This window comes from Engystomops pustulosus, chromosome 5 (genome assembly GCF_040894005.1).
Source record: "Engystomops pustulosus chromosome 5, aEngPut4.maternal, whole genome shotgun sequence".
Taxonomy (NCBI): Eukaryota; Metazoa; Chordata; class Amphibia; order Anura; family Leptodactylidae; genus Engystomops; species Engystomops pustulosus.
The window spans coordinates 127,016,253-127,037,107 of NC_092415.1; the positions used below are offsets into that span (position 1 = coordinate 127,016,253).

At 41.4% G+C, this 20,855-nt stretch overlaps 1 protein-coding gene across 12 annotated transcripts in view; it reads right to left on the reverse strand.

Moving 5' to 3' along the window:
• The window catches only part of TMEM245 (transmembrane protein 245), a 757,127-nt gene that overhangs the window by 436,765 nt on the left and 299,507 nt on the right, over positions 1–20,855 (reverse strand). For all 12 annotated transcript variants that reach the window (XR_011855834.1, XR_011855837.1, XR_011855832.1 and 9 more), the window contains one exon: positions 276–445. Coding sequence is in view for 3 of the 12 variants with exons in the window: in XM_072152982.1 (XP_072009083.1) it covers positions 276–445 (170 nt within the window). In the remaining 9 variants the exon portion in view is untranslated. The remainder of the gene's footprint in view (positions 1–275; positions 446–20,855) is intronic.

Here is a 20,855-nt window from a genome sequence, read left to right on the forward strand (position 1 = left end):
TAGTTTCACCTTTTCCTGTCTACCATCAATAAAGAGAAGATTTACAGTTTTTCTACAGTCTTTTCTTAAGAGGACAGGGAGGTTTAGCTACATGTCAGATTACACACCGTGCTAACGTGTAAGAGGACAGTATAGGCAGCACTCCAAAATAGTGAAAAAACAAGGGTGTTTAAACCCTTGTTTTTTCACTATTTTGGAGTGCTGCCTGTTTTCATTCAATTAATTAATTATATACATATAAAAAGCACAGTTATGACTAAATCAAAGACACTTACCTTACTGTCAACCTTTAGAACAAACTTTCCCAGTCCTCGAATGGGCCTAGGTGCCAAAGCCTCCTTACGCTCCTTAAGAAACTCTTCTATTGCTTCCCACCAGTAGCCAAAACGATTTCCCAAAAAAGCAATGATCCCAAAGTGGACAACCAGTTTTTTAGCTGCAAAAACTAATAAAGACAAATTGAATATACAATTAAATTTTTTTTAGGAATAAGAACACCCGACTTACATACGACCCCTAGTTACAGCAGACCTCTGGATGTTGGTAATTTACTGTACTTTTGTATGTCACCAGGGGACCGCCTGTATCTATATTTTTTAGACAAAATATATAACACAGAACTAAGCAAACAGTATCTGAGAAGTAAAAAATCCTGGAATAAACAGGTGACAGCAATAGAATACAAATAAGTATTTCAATAGGATGAACTAAAATGATCCAATAAATGAAATAATTTTTAACCCCTTAACGCCAAAGCCACTTCTCACCTTTCTGACACGGCCAATTTTTAAAAATCTGACATGTGTCTATTTAAGTGGTTATAACTTTGGAACGCTTTAGCATATGCAGTTGATTTTGAGATAGTTTTTTCGTGACACATTGTACTTCATGTTGGTGGAGAAATTTATGCAATATGTTTAGTGTTAATTTATGATATAAAGTGAAATTTGGCAAAAATATTGAAAAAAAACTATGCTTTTGGAAAGTTGGTCATATCACTAAAATAACTTGATAACTATCATTTTCCATATGTCTGCTTTAACTTGGCATCATTTTTCAAACATCTTTTCCTTTATTTAGGATGTTAGGAGGCACCACAAATGACACCATTTTAGAAACTACAACCCTCAAAATATTCAAAACAACCTTTGGGAATTTTGTTAACCCAATGAGCATTTCATAAGGGTGAAAAATAAATGAAAGTAAAATTATAGAAATGTAATTTTATCTTACAATATATTAATTAAACACTAAAATTTGCACCTTCACAATGGGTTAAAAAGGAAAAATTCATTTTACAATGTTTAGTGCAATTTCTCCTAAGTATGCCAATACCCATTTTGTTACTGTACCCTGCTGTACGGGCACAGGGGGGCACTTGGAATGGAGAGAGCGTTGTTTAATTTTTGGAGGACAAATATGGCTGAAAAAGTTTTTATTTGTCAGGATGCATTTAGAGAGCCGTAGTGGTACCAAAACCGAGGGGAACCCCAACAAGTGTCACCATTTTGGAAAGCACACCCCTTATAGAATTTAGCAAGGTGTAATATGTGTATTTGTTAGAGATGGGCGAATCAATTCTAATGATTCTAACTTCGGTTAGAATTTCAGGAAAAATTCGATTAGTCACAAAGCCGAAGTTTATGCTAATTTGCGGGAACGAAGTTGTTTTTTTCTCCCTCATGTTTCTGCTAAATGGGCGCGAGAACAAGGTGTTACATGGGGCAGAGAACTCTGGGAAGGAGAAAGGAACACCCCCGATGACATCTGCAGACCTGTAAGCCAATCAGCGACCGGCAGGCTTATATGATGTCACACAGCCCTATAAAACCAGCCATTTTCTATCTCAGCACTTCACACTTCATGTTGTAGCATCCAGCTGCTGCTATTGTACTGTGCGATTTTTGCTGCAATCCCTCGCTGTTCTCTAAGGGGGATCTGTATACCCCAAATAGCAGTTCTATTTAGTGACAAAATCGAATAGGAAGAAATCTGTTTGACTTTCATGCATCTGCAGTAGTGAGCAGCTCCTGCTGCTTCTGATGCCACTAACACACTATATCATTGTGCCACTCTGTGGGCTCCTCCTGCTGCTGCTGCTACTGATGCCACCTTCACACTATATCATTGTGCCACTCTGCGGGCTCCTGCTGCTGCTGCTTTTGATGCCACCAACACACTATATCATTGTGCCACTCTGCCGCTCTTGCTGCTTCTGATGCCACCTTCACACTATATCATTGTGCCATTCTGCGGGCTCCTGCTGCTTCTGATGCCACCTTCACACTATATCATTGTGCCATTCTGCGGGCTCCTGCTGCTTCTGATGCCACCTTCACACTATATCATTGTGCCACTCTGCAGGCTCCTGCTGCTTCTGATGCCACCTTCACACTATATCACTGTGCCACTCTGCAGGCACCTGCTGCTTCTGATCCCACCTTCACACTATATCATTGTGCCACTCTGCAGGCTCCTGCTGCTTCTGATGCCACCTTCACACTATATCACTGTGCCACTCTGCAGGCTCCTGCTGCTTCTGATGCCACCTTCACACTATATCATTGTGCCACTCTGCGGGCTTCTGCTGCTGCTGCTTCTGATGCCACCTTCACACTATATCATTGTGCCACTCTGCGGGCTCCTGCTGCTTCTGATGCCACCTTCACACTATATCATTGTGCCACTCTGCAGGCACCTGCTGCTTCTGATGCCACCTTCACACTATATCATTGTGCCACTCTGCAGGCTCCTGCTGCTTCTGATGCCACCTTCACACTATATCATTGTGCCACTCTGCAGGCTCCTGCTGCTTCTGATGCCACCTTCACACTGTATCATTGTGCCACTCTGCAGGCTCCTGCTGCTTCTGATGCCACCTTCACACTATATAATTGTGCCACTCTGTGGGCTCCTGCTGCTGCTTCTGATGCCACCTTCACACTATATCATTGTGCCACTATGCAGGCTCCTGCTGCCACCTTCACACTATATCATTGTGCCACTCTGCAGGCTCCTGCTGCTTCTGATGCCACCTTCACACTATATCATTGTGCCACTCTGCGGGCTCCTGCTGCTTCTGATGCCACCTTCACACTATATCATTGTGCCACTCTGCAGGCACCTGCTGCTTCTGACGCCACCTTCACACTATATCATTGTGCCACTCTGCAAGCTCCTGCTGCTTCTGATGCCACCTTCACACTATATCATTGTGCCACTCTGCGGGCTCCTGCTGCTTCTGATGCCACCTTTACACTATATGCTTGTGCCACTCTGTGGGCTCCTGCTGCTGCTACTGATGCCACCTTCACACTATATCATTGTGCCACTCTGCGGGCTCCTGCTGCCACCTTCCCACTATATCATTGTGCTACTCTGTGGCTTTCCCTGTTGCTGCCACCATGTTGATGACACCTGTGGACTCTTGCTGCTGCTACTTCTGTCGCCACCTCCACACTCTTATCATTGTGCCACTTTGTGGCCTCCTGTTGCTGCTGCTGCCACCTCCACACTATATAATTGTGCCACTCTGTGGCTTTCCCTGTTACTGCCACCATGTTGCTGCCACCTGTGGGCTCCTGCTGCTGCTGCCACCTCCACGCTCTTATCATTGTGCCACTTTGTGGCCTACCATGTTTCCGCCACCTCCATAATTTGTCATTGTGCCACTCTGCAGCCTACTCATGCTGCTGCCAACTGACCGCTGTCTCCCTGGAACACCCTGTGATTTCCATAATGCTGTTTTCACCCTCCATCACTCTATGACATTGCCACTATGTTTGGATTTCCCCTTCATCTGTCAGAAGGATGAAAAGCTTCAGGATTGATAGCCAAAAGCAGGAATGGATACAGAACACAGAGGACATGCAAGTGTTCCTTTTGCTGCTCATCTCTATTCTTGATCAACTCCTGTTTGTTTTTGGCTTTAGCAATACTGACGGATTATTGACCGATTGAAAGAGGACACTGACGCGTGAAAAGAAGGGCAAAATGATCAGTGACGTCAATGCAAAATTACTGCCGACATCCTCTGCACTCTTTTCGGGGGCTTTCCACATGTATCCGCGTTTAACAGAACAGGTTCTGCCGTAATCTATGGAATCATCGTCAGTGTAAAAAGAGTGCACTCTTTGATGTTATAGTGGGATCTTGGCCCTCAGCTCGGTCCTTTCGAGCTGGCACAGACATTACCTTGTCAGGCTGCGTTCCCGCTACGCTTATTTGGGGAAGTTGGCCTATGTAAGTGCACATGGAAGTGAAGAGTGAAGCGATTCTAAGAGTCGCGGCTGTTATGTGCGTGTCATACTAAAACACAGCATTGTTTGAAGACCAAACCATGCTCCCTATGCATATTTAAGCATGTCACAATGTTCTACAACACCATACAGGCTCTCTGCAGCCAGGAAATGCCTGTTTTTTAATGTGATTCGTTTTGATTCGAGTCGAATCAAATTTTTTCGAAAAATTCAGCGAATCGGGACATAACGAATTTTAACAAATTCGCCCATCTCTAGTATTTGTACATAAGGTGTTTGATTTAATTAGGACTTAAAAAGTAAAAAGGTGAAAATGTTCCTATAAAGGTCATTTTACCCTTAATTTTTAATAGTCACAAGGGATGAAAAAAATGTGATAACCCCCCAAAAAGTGTAGACATGTGTAGAAGTACCCCACATGTGTATATAAAATGTTGTATGGGCGCACAAAGAAAGAGGAAAGAGGAATATTTGCCTTTTAGAAGCCAAATTTGACAGAAATGTTTTACATGCATTTGGAGAACCCTAGTGGTAAAGAACAACCCTAGTGGTAAAGAACAACCCGAAAAGTGACCCTAATTTTTGAACGCACACCCCTTAGAGAATTTTGCAATGTGTAATATATGTATTTGCCCCTACAAGTGAATGATCCAATTAGGTCCTAAAAATTAAAAAGATGAAAATTTTCCTATAAATGTCATTTTCCTATAAATGTTTACCCCTTATTCTTGTAAGCTACAAGGGATGATATATGAAATAACCCCGCAAAAGGTGTAAAACTATTTCTCACAAGTGTAGAAGTACCCCACATGTGCATTTAAAATGCTTTATGGACATACAGTAGAGGAAAAGAGGGATGTTTGCCTTTTAGAAGCCAAATTTGACAGAAATCCTTCACATGTGACAGAATGCATTTGGAGAGCCCTAGTGGTACCAAAACAGAGGAAAACTTGAAAACTGACTCGATTGTTGGATATACACCCCTTGGGGAATTCAGCAAGGTGTAATATGTGTTGTATTGTAATACACATGGTGAAATGATGTGTAATGGAGTCCAAGATGGAAATTGCAATTATTTCTAGAAAGTTGAGTGCCGGTTATGTGGCGCCCGTTATGTATCACCCGTTATGTAATGCCCAGTTTGTGCCACTGTAAAATGTCAGCTCTCTGATTAGGAAGCCATGCTTCCTGATGCGAGAAAGACCCAACATGTGATCCTAAATGCTAGCCAGAAAATCCAGCAGGGCTCTGGAATGATAAAGCACTTGGAATATGAATTAATAATAATAATAATAAATAAAGAACTTGGAGAAATATAAAGGATCTGCTAAGAAATCCAGAGAATTGGAGGGGAAATAGAAAACCTAAATAAAAAACATAAAACCCACAAGTGCCCCTAGTTTGCAAACTACATCCCCTGGGGGTACTAGTGGATGGACTCTAGGGATAAGGATGTAATATTACCACTGTACAAGGCATGGGTTCGGCCTCACCTGGAATATGCTGTCCAGTTCTGGGCACCGGTCCATAAAAAGGATGCCCTGGAGCTGGAGAGGGTTCAACGTAGAGCCATAAAAATGATAAAGGGAATGGAGGGTCTTTGTTATGAGGAAAGATGAAAACAACTAGATTTATTTAGTCTGGAAGAGAGACAACTACGAGGGGACATGATTAATTTATTTAAATATATGAATGGTCCATACAAAAAATATGGTGGTAAGTTGTTTTAGATTAAATCAAATCAAAAGATGAGAGGGCACTGTCTCCATCTGGAGAAATCAAGGTTTAATCACCAGAGGCGACAGGACTTTTTTACTATGAGAACTGTCAATCTGTGGAATAGCCTGCTTCAGGCGCTGGTCACAGCAGGGACAGCAGAGAGCTTCAAGAATGGTATAGATGCATTTTTACACCTAAATAACATTGATGGTTATTTTATATAGAATTGTTTCTTCCTCATCGAATCCCTTATGTTCCTTGGTTGAACTTGATGGAAAAGTGTCTTTTTTCAACCATATAAACTATGATACTAATCGAGGGGTATATGGAGCAATGTGACCTAACAGTTGTTACAATTATTCATTTTACCAAAATGAATTCACAACAAAGGTTGGACGTGAATTGTGAATGTGTTGCGCACAGGGGCGTAACTACAGAAGTAGCAGCCATAGCAACCGCTATGGGGCGCACAGTGTCAGGGGGCCCCAGCATCCGACCTGACACACTAAAGAGTGGAGGATGTGCATCATTATATCCATATTATGCTGCACTTTGTACATCATAATATGTATATAACATATATGTGATGTATATATGCTGCATCTGTGATGTGTATATGTTGTATGTGTATACGGTATATGGCATCTGCATATACTGTATGTGTGTATATATGCTGTCTGTTTGCAAATGTCACTATGTGTGTGTATATGCTCTATATGAGCATATGTGCATAAGAGTAAAAATGTGTGATTTTAACTTGCATGAGTGAGTATACAAATATATATAATTGTGGGAAGTGGGAAGGGGGGCTCCATGTCGAAGCCTGTTATGGGGCCCTGCCACTCCTAGTTACGCCACTGGTTGCGTATAAGGAGGTGGAATATACCAGGGGACCAACTAAACTTTTGTCACTCTGGAGTTGTCGAAGGTTTCTTAGTAGTACATAGTGTCCATCTTAACTCCTCTTTTGGAACAGACTCTTTATTGAGTCCTAACTTTAGAAGCAGCAGAATTCAAAGGAAATGCTGTCCTGGCAAAACACGGGAACATCTAAACCAGAGGTATTGGGGCTCAGTCCTTATTCTCCAAATATTAGTTTCCTAATATCTTCCTCTTAAAAATGGAGAAATGATACGCAGGACCTGCACATTGGAACAGCACGTAAGAGTTGTACAGCATCATCTGTACAATGTACATGGCCAGCACTTTTGTACCAGATCTTCATTTTCCGTTGTGTGCTGTACGGTGTCAGCACCTGATCTGACAGATCAAACCCACCCATGTATTTATTGTGGCTTGGGTGACGCGGTTGAGGTACCTTGTACAGGGGTGAGGGTGCCAGTGTCCCCACGAATTGTGGTCAGAGCAAGGACATTGCTTTTGCCCTTATATTTGACCAACAACATGTTCTGATTGCAGAGCTTATTGATCTCCCCCCGCCCCCTTTCGAACCCGTTGCCTAACAAGGGTTCCAGGGGACCTCTCTGGCTTTTGGGTACAGTGCCGCAGTGTGCTACAGAACTTCTGGAACTGAAAGATTGGAATAGAGGAATGCTGGAATAAACGTTATCCAGCAGTGGGTGTACAGATCGGTCACTCGGAGCTCTCTGGGAGATGGCAAGATGCCACCAGACATGACCCCTACAACTTATGATTGGTGCTGTCCTAAACAGGAACATTTATTGCTGTGAGTTGCTCTTATTCACCCCAGTGATGCCCATTGTGACGAATATTGCTGCTATTGGCTGAACCAAATCGACCAGCCAATAGTGGTGAACATGGACAGAGGGAGGCAGCAAAACCCACTGGACTGCGAGGCAAAATTGGCGGCTGTCAGGAACAGCCACCACCCTGCCCAGATCACTGTGTCTACAGACATGGTGAACGGTGGGGAGGGTGACCAAACCCTTCTGGTCCATGAGGCAGGATGGACCGTGTTGTAAGTCACTTCCCGCTGCACCGTTCTATTACAGCACGAGTCGGGAATAGGCTATACAATCTTTATTTATTTTTATTGCAATTTAGACAAATAAGGGCTTATTTTTTGTGAGATGACATGCACTGTAAAAAAAACCTTCATTTTAGTGGGTTTTTAGCTTATTGAAGCAATTTTCTTAACTCTTTATGTGTGGAGGAAAATAAAATCATCAATTCTTGTTTGGGATTTTTAGCATTTCTTGGGGGGTGTTCACTGTAGCATAACAATATATTATCTTTATTCTACGGATCACTATGATTATGGTGATACCTCATTTATATAGTTTTATTTGTATTTGTCCAATTTTATTGAAGGAAAACTAGAAAAGAAAAAATTGCATTTGTTTTAGTATTGCCATTTTTACAGCGGCATAACTATAGTATTTTTTAGTTGACGGAGCTGGTTGTGAACTTATTTTGTGCGTGACAAGTTGTTCTTTTCAGTGGTATCAATCTGGTGCTTGTAACTTTTTTGAATCACTTTTTAGAACATTTTTTATAAAGCAATTTGATAATAAAGTTAATTTTTTGACAAGTTTTTTTTTCTTTTTTACCACGTTCACCAAGCGGATCCAATCATGATTATGATTTATTGTACAGATTGTTACGGACGCAGCGATACCAAATAAGTGTTTATTTTTGTGATTTAGTGTTTTTTTTTTATACTTTATCACTTGTGTACAGGGAATTGTGGTGTTTCGGGGGACTTACACTTTCTTTTATTATTTTTATTTAAAAAAAACTTTATTGTTTTAACTTTTTTTTACTTTTACCGAAATGTTAGCCTGAACAAGTGATCTTCTGATCACTTGTTCAAGCTCCGATACAGCTTACACAGTGCAATAGAGATGTATTGCACTGTGTAATGTAAGACACTGGGTATGTGTGTTACAGCGGGGTCCTGCTAGAAGGCAGGACACGGCGCCGGAAGAAGATCGCCCAGCTCTGGGGCACTGGCAGTTGTTGAGATTGCAACAAATAAAAATATATGTATATTTTCACTAGTACTAACAACAAGAAGAACTGACGAAAGACAACACTAGTGTTTAAACTTGATTCCAACCCTGACACAAGTCCGATTCTGCAACGACATCTTTTGATGTTGCTGCAGTTTCTCCTGCTCCCGAACAACCACAGACCCTAGGCAGAAGGCTGGAACAGTTATTTACCGCTTCTGCCTTCTCCTTTCTTTACTGCATAGCGCTGAAGTTTAATCAGACACACTATAGATTTTATAAGACATCAACCTTCTCAGGCGGTCGTTTTCCCACTGTGACTGGGGTTTTTATAGATGTCCCTATAACAGCTAAAAACATGAAAGTAAATACAATTATTAAAAAATGTATGAGCTCATGAGGATATATAGAGCCTAGCCACTTGGCGCTGCCTGACGCAGTGAGCGGCTAGGCAGGAATGCATGGGGCATCTGGGGGTGTGCAGATGCCTTCGTCCCCGGAGCTGTCTGGGGCTACTCCTCACACCTAGTAGACTCTGAAATAAATTTGCATATATACGGATTGAAGTTTTTTAGTGCAGCAGCTGCATGCCAGAGCTGGGGAAAATGGGATACAGTTGCTGCAAGGAGGGGAAATCTACCATGGGGAATCTTTCAGAAAGTAAATATTTTAATATTTCCCAATAAAATAAACTATAAATCCTTCTTTATACTATAAAAATCATCGCCTAACGGGATGTTTGCCCGAGGCTATACATATTATCAAAACGACTGATACACACAAGGGAATTAAATTTATAATAGTTTGAGTTAATTTGAAAACTGAAAACATATAATACTATACATTACAGAAAAAAATCTTTTCTCCATGCTTTGTAACATTTTTATATTTTTATCAATCCCTGCGTCACCAAAAGAAAATGTTTGTGAAAATTCCAAGTTCCTTTTGTCTTCACTTCTATGAAGATTACATAAAATCTTTACAAACCCTTAACAGATCCCTGTGTAAATGGAGGTCTGAAAATCATGTTCTGGCAAATCTGGCAGGATTTTTATAAAATTGCAGCAGTATTTGCACACTATTCAAAGGGGTTATATAGTCTACACCTTGATTATGCCTGTCCCAGCCTGGATTTAGGTCCTGGGTCAGTTGGAAAGCCAGGAGACCAAATTATGTGGAGGATCTCTTGTTTCTGTCGCGAAGCTGGATACCTCAAATCAGTGAACTAGGGGTCATAGGGCCCACCAGTGAAACAGTTTCTGGGGGCCCAGCAATTGTTACGTGGAAATATTAGGTGCAAAGTTTTAGTTCACACGATGTAGCTTTGAAATGCATTTTGAAAATGCAAATGCATCAGGCAGAACACATCCTAAAACACAGTGATTTATGAGGTAAAACGCAAATGTATTTTACATTGCATTTTTCCCACTGTGTTTACAATGCATTTTACAACACAAAGCTGAAAAAGATGTATTAAGCAACAATCAAGAAAGAAGACTTGTATCCAAGCTGGATGCGAGGAGTCGGTAAGTCGATAAAAATATCAAAATTTATTTAATCCATTTAAAACTAGGTCATGAATAAGGTCTTGTACCGAAACGCGTAGGATTGTAGCCTTCATGTTCCTTTTTTTGTCCGATGTGCTGTGCTGTATTTTACCGTTTTAAATGGATTAAATAAATTTTGATATTTTTATCGACTTACCGACTCCTCGCATCCAGCTGGATACAAGTCTTCTTTCTTGATTGTTGCTTCGTGTGCACCTGTGGCCAAGGTTGTCCGTGCTGGAGCTATTTGGAGCCAAAGGAGTGAGGATTGTCTGGACTTTATGGTGAGCTGATCTACGAAAGTATTTTACTTCGTGCCTGTTGATTTGTTAACCCCTAGGGGACTCAGCCTCCTTTGGCCTTAAGGACGCGGCCCCATTTTTCAAATCTGCCCTGTGTCACTATAAGTGCTTATAGCTTTGGGAAGCTATAAGATATCCAGGGGATTTTGAGATTGTTTTCTCGTGACACATTGTACTTCAAATTAGTTTAAAAATTTGGAAGAAATCTTTTGCGTTTAGTTATGGAAAAAAAACAAAATTTGGCAAAAATGTGGAAAAATTCTTTATTTTCAACGTTCTAAATTCTCTACTTTTGATGCAGATAGTCATAGCACCCAAATAAATTCATAACTTACATTTCCAAAATGTCTGCTTTATGTTGGCATGGTTTTTTAAGATTTCTCATTGTCACGGGTGCTCCCGCGATCGCTGTCTCGGATCGCGGGCGCACCCGTGTTCCTGCTGCTGCCCCCAGTCCCCGCTCACCTTCCCTGGCTCCCGCAGCTCGGCGCGCATCCCTGTCTCCTAGGGCGCGCACGCGCCGTCACTTTAAGATTTAAAGGGCCAGCACGCCAATAATTGGCGCTGGCCTGCTATAAGTTTCTTCCCCTTCCAGTGACCCTTGCTGGATCTTTGTGCCTCATAGCCTTTGAGAAAGCTTCCAAGCGAGTATTCCTGCGTTCCTGTGTATTCCTGCGTTCCTGTGTGTCTCCGCTCCCAAGTCCTGTGTTACCCGTGTTCCTCCGTGTTGCTGTGTTCCTGTGCCTGTGTTCCCGTCCCCTTCTGCCTGGACCTCCTGTTGCTGACCCCGGATTGGACTTCACCTTGCATCTCTGCCGCCTGCCTTGACCCTGTGCCTGGACCCGACCACGAGACTGTCTTCTGTTAAGGTACCTAGACCTCGGCTGCCACCGCGGGCCAGTCGCACCTGTGGAACGACCAGGTGGTACTCTGCCGCAGCAAGTCCAACCCGCTTTGCGGCGGGCTCTGGTGAAGACCAGGTGCCACAGGTGTCGGCTGGTACCACCTCCCGCAGTGGTCCAGGGGATTCACATGCCCCGAATCCTGACACTCATATTTTACTAGAATGTTATAAGGCTCAGAATTTAGGTATCATTTTTTAAATTTTTTGTAAAATCACCAGAACTCGTATTTATATGGACCTGCTCAACTTCTAATTGACACTGAGAGGCCTAAATAATAGCTAGACTCATTCCATTATGGAAACTACACCCCTCAACGTATGAAAAACCACTTTTAAGAAGTTTGTTAACCCTTTAGGTGTTTTATAGGCGTTAAAACAAAAGCAGTCTGCAAATTGTAATATTTTTTTAAAATACACTCATTTTGGGTGGAAAATTAAACATTTACAACTGAATTAAATTATTTTATTTTAGAGTGCAAAACATTTTTTAAATCACTTTTTAGAGCATTTTTTATAGGGTATTAATTTAAAATGATCTTTTTTCAGAATATTTTTCCGTTTTTTTTCCTCCAGCGTTTACCGTGCGGGTCCAGTAACGATTCTGTTTTATTATACAGATTGTTACGGACGCGGCAATACCAAATACCAGGGTTTTTTTGTGTTTTTGTGTTTTTTATACTTTATTAAGTGTTTTTATGGGAAAGTGACATTTTAGGGGCTTATATTTTAAAGTATTTATTTTTTATTATCCGTATATACTCGAGTATAAGCCGAGACCCCTAATTTTACCACCAAAAACTGGGAAAAACTACTGACTCGAGTATAAGCCGAGGTTAGAAAAAGCATTGGTCAAACCCCCCCCCCGCCAGCCTGCCAGCCCCCAGTAGTATACGGTCTGCCAGCCCCCATGTAGTATACAGCAAGCCCCTAGTAGTATACAGAAAGCCCCTAGTAGTATACAGCAAGCCCCTAGTAGTATACAGCAAGCCCCTAGTAGTATACAGCAAGCCCCTAGTAGTATACAGCAAGCCCCTAGTAGTATACAGCCAGCCTGCCCCCATAGCCCTTAAAAAAATAAACTTACATACTCACCCTCCGATGTACACGCGGCTCCCCGATGTCAGCGTGTTCCGTCTTCTTTATTCTCCGCGGCTCCTCTTCTTGCTTTGGTCATGGACGCGCCCATCTTTTTTTCGTGTCCGCGCATACTATGACGTCAGCAGCGGCCTCGTCATAGTATGCGCCTGCTAGAAGAAAACATGGCCGCGTCCATGAAAGAAGCAAGAAGAGTTGCCGCGGAGAAGAAAGAAGACGGAACACGCTGACATTGGGGACATCGGGGAGCCGCGCTGACATCGGAGGGTGAGTATATAAGTTTATTTTTTTTAGGTGGGTAATTTTTTTTTTAATAGACTCGTGTATAAGCCGAGGGGACGTTTGTCAGCACATTTTTTGTGCTGAAAAACTCGGCTTATACACAAGTATATACGGTATTCTAATGTGTAGTGTTCAGTGTTTTTCACTTTTTTTTACTTATAGTTACTTGAACCGGTGATGCTCTGATCGCTGGTTCAAGTTCAATACACTGCTCTACAATACTATTTTATTGTAGGGTAGTGTAATCTGTCAGGCATGCTTGCGCATGCTCAGACAGTTTGCAGTCAGACCGGGCAGCTCCGGGGCACATGCCAGTCCTCGGAGCTGCCCAGAAGTGGATCGGATCCCCCGGTAAGCGGTGCGGGGGATCCGATCCATAGTGCAAACACCCTTACACGCTGCGGTCACGAGTCGGCTCCGATCGTGGGTGTTAGCTGACAGCTGCTGCTTCTAATGCCGGCTCCGTTCGTGAGACGGTGCCGTAAGCAGGACGTTATACTACATCCCGGTGCGCTTATCATGTAGCCCCGGGGACGTAGTATAATGTCGTGGTGTGCCTAGGGGTTAATAAGATGCATTAAATCCAAAAATAGATTATCTTATTGTGTTGGCACATGGCAGGACAGTTGTGGCTTAAAGATCAAAGACTAACAAGAACCTAGGCACCCATTTTACCACTATCACCTCGTTAAGTAGATCAAACTGTATATTTATTACTCTATTTTATTCATAGTGATGAATAAAATGTGCTGAGCATGTTTCTTATTCTTAAAGAATGAGATTGCTTTGGCTTTGTTTGCCATGAGTCTGCTTGGCTTTTTACATGCTGTGTACCACCTTAACAGAGGTCAATGTTTTATCATAATCAGATATGAAGGCGACTCCCAGAGCTTGACGAGTTTTTGTTAAATGCTTGTTTTTGTCATCGCTACAGTATATTTGGAGGTCATATCTATTTTTTTGTAGTTTCTGTAGGAGGTCTGATACGGTCTTATTCTGTTGTTGCTGATGTCGAAGATGACCCTCTCAGCTACCTTGTAAGCAAACCATAGATTAAATAAATTAAGTTCTACATTATGCTGAAAGTATTCTAAGATAGTTGTAGAAATGTCTCGCTTTCCCTGAAGCAATGGCATGGGAAATTATGAGACAATGATAGAGGAATATACATTGGAGAATGGTCCAACCAAGTTATGTTCCCTATTGATTAATAATTTACATGAATTAGAGACCACTTATCACCTAAGCATAAGTCTATTCTTGCAAATTTTGAGTCTTTGGGAGTAAAATGTGTGCTCTTTAAATGAGACATTAAGACATCTGTAGGAGTCAAATAATTCCTTTTTATGTAACATCAAATCCTGGTTACATATCCATTTTTCGATCGTGGATGATATTTAAATCCCCAAATAGGATCCCTTTTTGGATTTTTTTTTCTTTATTTAAATATCAAATTTGCATACAATGTGCGGCATATAGGTTCACTATGATAAATGGAATAAAGTTGATGGTGCTCACCATGACAAGATATCACCCAATTTCATCACATACGGACTCATTGTTTCTGAGCCGAGTTAGCCATAAACAAAGGAAGGAATCCATAGTGCTAAATGTCACTCAATTATTCTTCATAAAATGAGTGGAAACATAGGATTCCAATATATTATTCACTTTTGTATCCTTCCATACTGATACCCTCTTAAAAAGCAAGTTTCACATTTACGCTCATATTTATAGCCACAATAAAGGTGATCGGGGGCAGTATGATATAATTATGACTATAACTGTGATGACCCTAGAGAGGATAGCATGCTTAATATAAAAATAACAGTAAACTTTAGGAAAAAAAACAAGAGCAGTGAAGGGTGGAATTCTTGGTTCCTGCTGCCTGTACCATGAATTATAATAACAAAATGAAAATATAGAGATTTCTTGCAAGAAAGGGTTAAACCACTCTACAGGCGCATCTTCCAAAAGTATAAAGGATTTTTATTCTTGTTCTTGGTCTGCAAACAACGCGTTTCAGCATTGAGCCAATGCCTTCATCAGGTAAAACCAATGAATGCATAACACATAACGGAAACAGGGGCACATTTATAATCATAGACTGGCCTCATTATGATAATGGGAAGTACATCAGAGCCTCCGTATCATGAGGTCAGGCTGTCATAGGGTGAATTATCTGTCCATCTCCCTGTATGACAAGATCCCCAGTATCATGAGATCAGGCTGTCATAGGGTGAATTATCTATCCATCTTATCTCCCTGTTTGAAAAGATCTCCAGTGAGTGGATCCACATGTCATTCATCAGATATAACATAAAATACATATAAAACAATGCTATATAATCTATAATATACATAAGACTATTGACAGAATAAAACATGAAATGAAAATAAAATTAACGTACAATGAGAAGATTTTATCTGTGTGGGGATGTATCGGCAGAAGTGTAAATGATAAAATCTTAAGGTGAGATAGTATTTCGGCGGTCTCATGGTGTTAGTATAAATTCCCGTATTTATTGTGTTTCTTGCCGTTTTTGTGAAAGAACCAATGAACTTACGTCTGTCATTCCGGCTCCGTTGGCTGGTGTCCAAAAAAGTACGGAAGCCGGAGAGGGACAAACTTTAGCCCATTATGTGTCTGCGGACTGGAATTGCACAGGCAGCGTGCCTGGACGTGCCAGGACGTGTGTCTGATGAAGGCATTGGCTCAATGCCGAAATGCGTTGTTTGCAGACCTGTATTATGAACAAGAATAAAAATCCTTTATACTTTTGGAAGATGCGCCTGTAGAGTGGTTTAACCCTTTCTTGCAAACAATCTCTGATCTTCAAACGGGCTAAAGCTGTGGACTACTCCTTTCCCGTAACTCCAAATCCACTGTGAGCTGCACTTCCTACCGTAAAAAAGATACTAACTATATGCCTATTATCTCAATGATAAAGGTGAGCATTCTACTACTCCTTTACTAAATTGGTTGTACCTACTCCTGCACTTGAGTCTTTTCGCGCTGGTCTTTTCCTCCTTATACCCTCTAGTCCAAACGCCTACCAAAATGAAAATATAGATAAGGACATCATGTGTGACATTGCAAGAGATGTAGTTGACCTGCAGAAATATTGTGGTAAAATTTTCCTCACAGATTATAACAGTAACTATCACTTTATCTGACTGAGCATGGGATACTTGCCAGTTCTTGGAAATCTCTGATGGACGATTCAACCAAGACAATTGAGAAGAATCATCCTGCTTCAAGCACCACATCAACACTAAAGGAAACCTACCATTTAGAATGGCAGGGGTAAGCTGTAAGTACCGAGCACCAGCTCAGGGTGAGCTGGTGCCGGTACTTACTTTTGTTAGTGTTATAAACCGCGGTATCGCGGTTTTAACACTTTTTAAAATCTAGACCAGAACAGGCTTCGGCGCTGCGTGCGCACGATCGTGCGCGCGCCTACATAGGAAATACCGGAGATGTTGCACGCGCACGGTCGCACGCAGCGCCGAAGCCTCTCCTGCTCTAAAGTTTAAAAAGTGTTAAAACCGCGATACCGCGGTTTATAACACTAACAAAAGTAAGTACCAGCACCAGCTCACCCTGAGCTGGTGCTCAGTACTTACAGCTTACCCCTGCCATTCTAAATGGTAGGTTTCCTTAAAGGCAGAATGTTTTCTGGTTGAACACGGTTGACTCCATCCCTGCAGATAACAAGGTTCATAGGGAAACTCCATTTATACAGGATCCTGTTATTTCGCAGGATCAAGGTAGTAGAAATGAATTTCTTTCTTTCTTGTAATGTTGCTTGAGAAAGATTAGCATTAACCTTAATTCTGTCAGATGTTGTGTTTTCCTGGAGTGGAACATCATTGCTTCTTTCACATGGCAGCAATGTAATAAGGCATTTTGGTAGATTGTCTGGAATAGATTTTGGTTTAGGTGGCCTGTGGGCTCATTCTATAAGATATTGGGCAAGTAAATAAACTTGAAGGGAAGAATTTAACATTTTAGCCCCTCTATCCTTCATGTCTGCCATTTTTTTAATTGTATTTTTATTAAATTTTCAACAAAATAATACAAAACATCCACAGAGCATGACTATAAGTTAACAATCACACATGGAGTAAGGTGGTGTCAGCTATAGCAGAGAAACATTGAGTTTATAGAACAACACTTTACCAGAGGAAAACAAATATACAGTTTTCAATTGCAAAAAATGTGCATAATCAAGGGGGGATATATAAAGAAAATGAGCACCAAAAAAATAAATAAATAAAAAATAAATAAAAAGGATAAATGAAACCATGTAAAAAAATTAGGACTGACACGGCAGACATAGACCATGTCTGCCATTTTGAATCTAATGGCAATGAAACTAGGGGAACCTATAGGTGTCTACATGTGCATATGATGTGTAGCCACAGAATTCCTAGAGAGAGGAGTGTTGTGTCAGGATCTAGACGCCACTACGTCTCCCTGTGACCTGCTGTGTGTGAGTCACCTATGAGCTAATGGGATATGACTGACATCTAGTGGTGGCATAGAGAATTGATCTTAATCTAGTCGTCCAGGGTTGGTGTTGTAACCAGACAAGACTGACATATAGTCGATATTCCCAACTCAGTACTCACCAGCAGTGTGGCTAAGTGCATGCACATTCAGTGTTGTTGTCTGCTCAACCAAACACACTTCTAGGAGGAATGGAAGTCTAATACAGTGGATCATCAATTCTGTTATATTGCACATTTAGGTGTTACCTCGACAGTGTTCTACACCGAGCTTAGACTCCATTAACTCTATAGAGCCAAGTCAAGAGAAATATATGACTGTGGCTGGATTTTAGATTGGTTTGTCCCTCCCAATTTTGTTTTAGACGCCACAATAAAAGTTATGTTTTATCTTATATATCCGTTTTTGCTCAGTGAATAATTGAATCTAATGGCATTCAACTTTTTTTTTTCTAAAGAATGAATGAAATCGTTTAAGATAGTTTACCCAATTTTATTCTCAAGATGATTAACGCTCCTAAATCATCAATAACAGCTTGCATTTGATCATGTTTAATAGAAAGATCTTTCTGTACGGAATCTGTAAGAGCAAGTGTCATTTGCTCGATGAACATATCAGATGCCATTTGCAAAGATGAAGGTAAGGTAAGTAAAGGGCCACTTTCTGTCCCATCTTCCTCCTCCCGTTCAACGACGCAGTCAGCATGTGAAATAGTTAGCGATCTTGGCGGATACCCCACTCTTAACGTTGTACTGCTGGGAAAATGGAGAGCTTTCCAAAGCATCTTATGACCGGCCCAATGATGGAGTTAAGTCACTTGGGTGGTCACCATTCTGAGTGTACTCAGCATGAGGAGAAATTGAACATTAGCCATAAAACCAATTTAAATGTGGTAATGAAAAGGGGATTTTCTGTGAACAACATCAACAGGATGGGAGGAAAAATGTCTGATTGAGTAGATAGGGGCCACTGCTGAGGCCCCCACTCCTAAGATCTGTAGAACAAGAACTGCAAGTCCCCCTTAGCTGCCCTGTGCACAGACTTCCAGAAGTCTCATAGCAAGCTAGAGAGTGAAGGACTCTATGGGGAAGATTTACAAGTGTTTGAATTAGCATATTAAAAAAATAGCTTTCTGAAATAAAATTTCCTTTAAAAAGGAAAGGAAACTCACATATTAGCCAAGGAAACCCCAAAAGTTAAAAGAAAAGCAGAATTAAACCAAAATACCTGCAAATGCTTCCTTAGCATTTTAAAAGGTCCTTTAGTCTGGTTCATTGGGTGACACAATCATGGGGAAGACTGCTGACTAGACGGATCTCCAGAAGGTAGTCATTGAAACACTCTACAAGGAGAGTCTGCCACGAAAGGTACTTGCTTAAGAAGTTGGCTGTTCGCAGAGTGCTGTTTTAAAGCATATTAACTGAAAGTTGAGTGGAAGCAAAAAAGTGTGGTAAAAAAGGTGCACTAGCAACTAGGGTAACCACAGCCTTAATATGATTATTAAGAAAGGGCCATTCAAAAATTTGGGGATTCACAAGTGGTGGACTGCTGCTGGTGTCAGTGCTTCAAGAGCCATAGACTACTGTCGAGACACTCCTGACCAATAGACAATGCCAAAAGCATCTTACCTGGGCCAAGGAGAAAAAGAGATGGACTGTTGTTCAATGGTCCAAGGTGTTTCAGATTAAAGTACACTTTGCATTTCATTTGGTAATTAAAGGTCCCAGAGTTTGAAGGAAGAGGGGATAGGCACACAATGCAAGCTGCTTAAGGTCTTGAGTGACGTTTCAACAAACAATGATGGTTTGGGGAGCCAAGTCATTTGCTGGTGTAGGTCCACTATGTTTTATCTAAACCAAAGTGAGTCCTGGAAATTGTACCTGGCTTTATAACCATAAATAACTTGCCTGACCATAACCCCATAGAGAATCCTCAAGAGGAAGATGAGTGACACCATCCCATCAATGCAGTTGAGTGTAAGGTCCTTGCAAGGGGAAGGTCCTGTGGTCCTTGCAAGGGGAAGAAAGGCCCTCCACGCCACCAGGGGGCTCTTCAGCAGCTTTCCTCCCATCTCCACCTATCCCACCCTCTGCTCCCCAAGGCCCAGATGGGTTGGACCCCAAAATGTCACCTTGCTCTGGCAATTCCTCCGCACTACCCTTCAGACAGATGATGATGGTGCATGAATATCCACCAGCTCTGCTGTCACAAGAATTTAGTGCACTAGCAGTTGTGAGCTCTTCTTGCATATTTCCACTCTATCCCTACTAGGAAGGACATGGAAAGATACATTGCTCAGCTGGAGCAGCCGTACACTGCAGAACTAGGTGTGATGCAAGAGGGAACGTATGCAATGGGATATTTTGAATATGGCAACAAGTGTGGGGTTTAGCATTCCGACCACAAACATGTTCTCCATAAACTCACCGAACAGAGGGCTGGTCAATAAAGAATACCAAATTCTAGATGAATTTTCAAATTTATTTTTTTATATAATTCCTTTTATTAATGACAGACAGAAAATCACTTCACAGGAATGAACTCCACTGGGTGTCTACAGATCAAGTACAGAAGATTTCAAAGTCTCAAAGCTATACATCCACAAGGAATATAATGCTAACAGGAGACAATAATTTTAACATGTCTTTGTGTAAATCAAACAAATAAATTCTAAATTCACGTCCAATCTGTTTGTCTGCCTTTTTTCAGTTTCCAAACATTAAGTTTAAGCAGCATTGGCCTCAAAGGGGTCTACATAGGCCTCAAAAAAATATTAAGAAAGAGGTCAGAGAAAGAGGCTAAAAAAATATTAGAAAATAGGGGGGGTATATCTCAATCAGGAGAAGGAAGAGTCTCTTGAGCTTTTACAATAGCTCTCTAGAGGTAAGTTCTTCCATATACATTAGGCAATTTTGTCATTGTTGGTGGTACAGTTTGCTTCCATTAAAGCAGGATGTATGCCCTCGCAGCGATGATGATGAAACGGACAAGAGATTTCTTATACCATCGTGCAAACATGTCACAGTGGTGAAGGAGAAGAGGGAGGGTTCCAGGCTGATTGATTCTCCACACAGTCGTCGGGATATGACTCTCTCCAAGATTCGCCAAAACGAGGACAAAATGTTACAGGACATATGCAGAAAGGAGCCCTCCTCCGCCCCACATCTCCAGCATGTGTCAGGAACCTGTGGAAAGATTGAGTGTAGTCTGGTAGGTACCCTATACCACCTTGCTAATAATGTATAGCCTGCCTCTTGGTAGCAGGAGATGATGGTTGCATAGTGGCAGAATTCAAAAATAC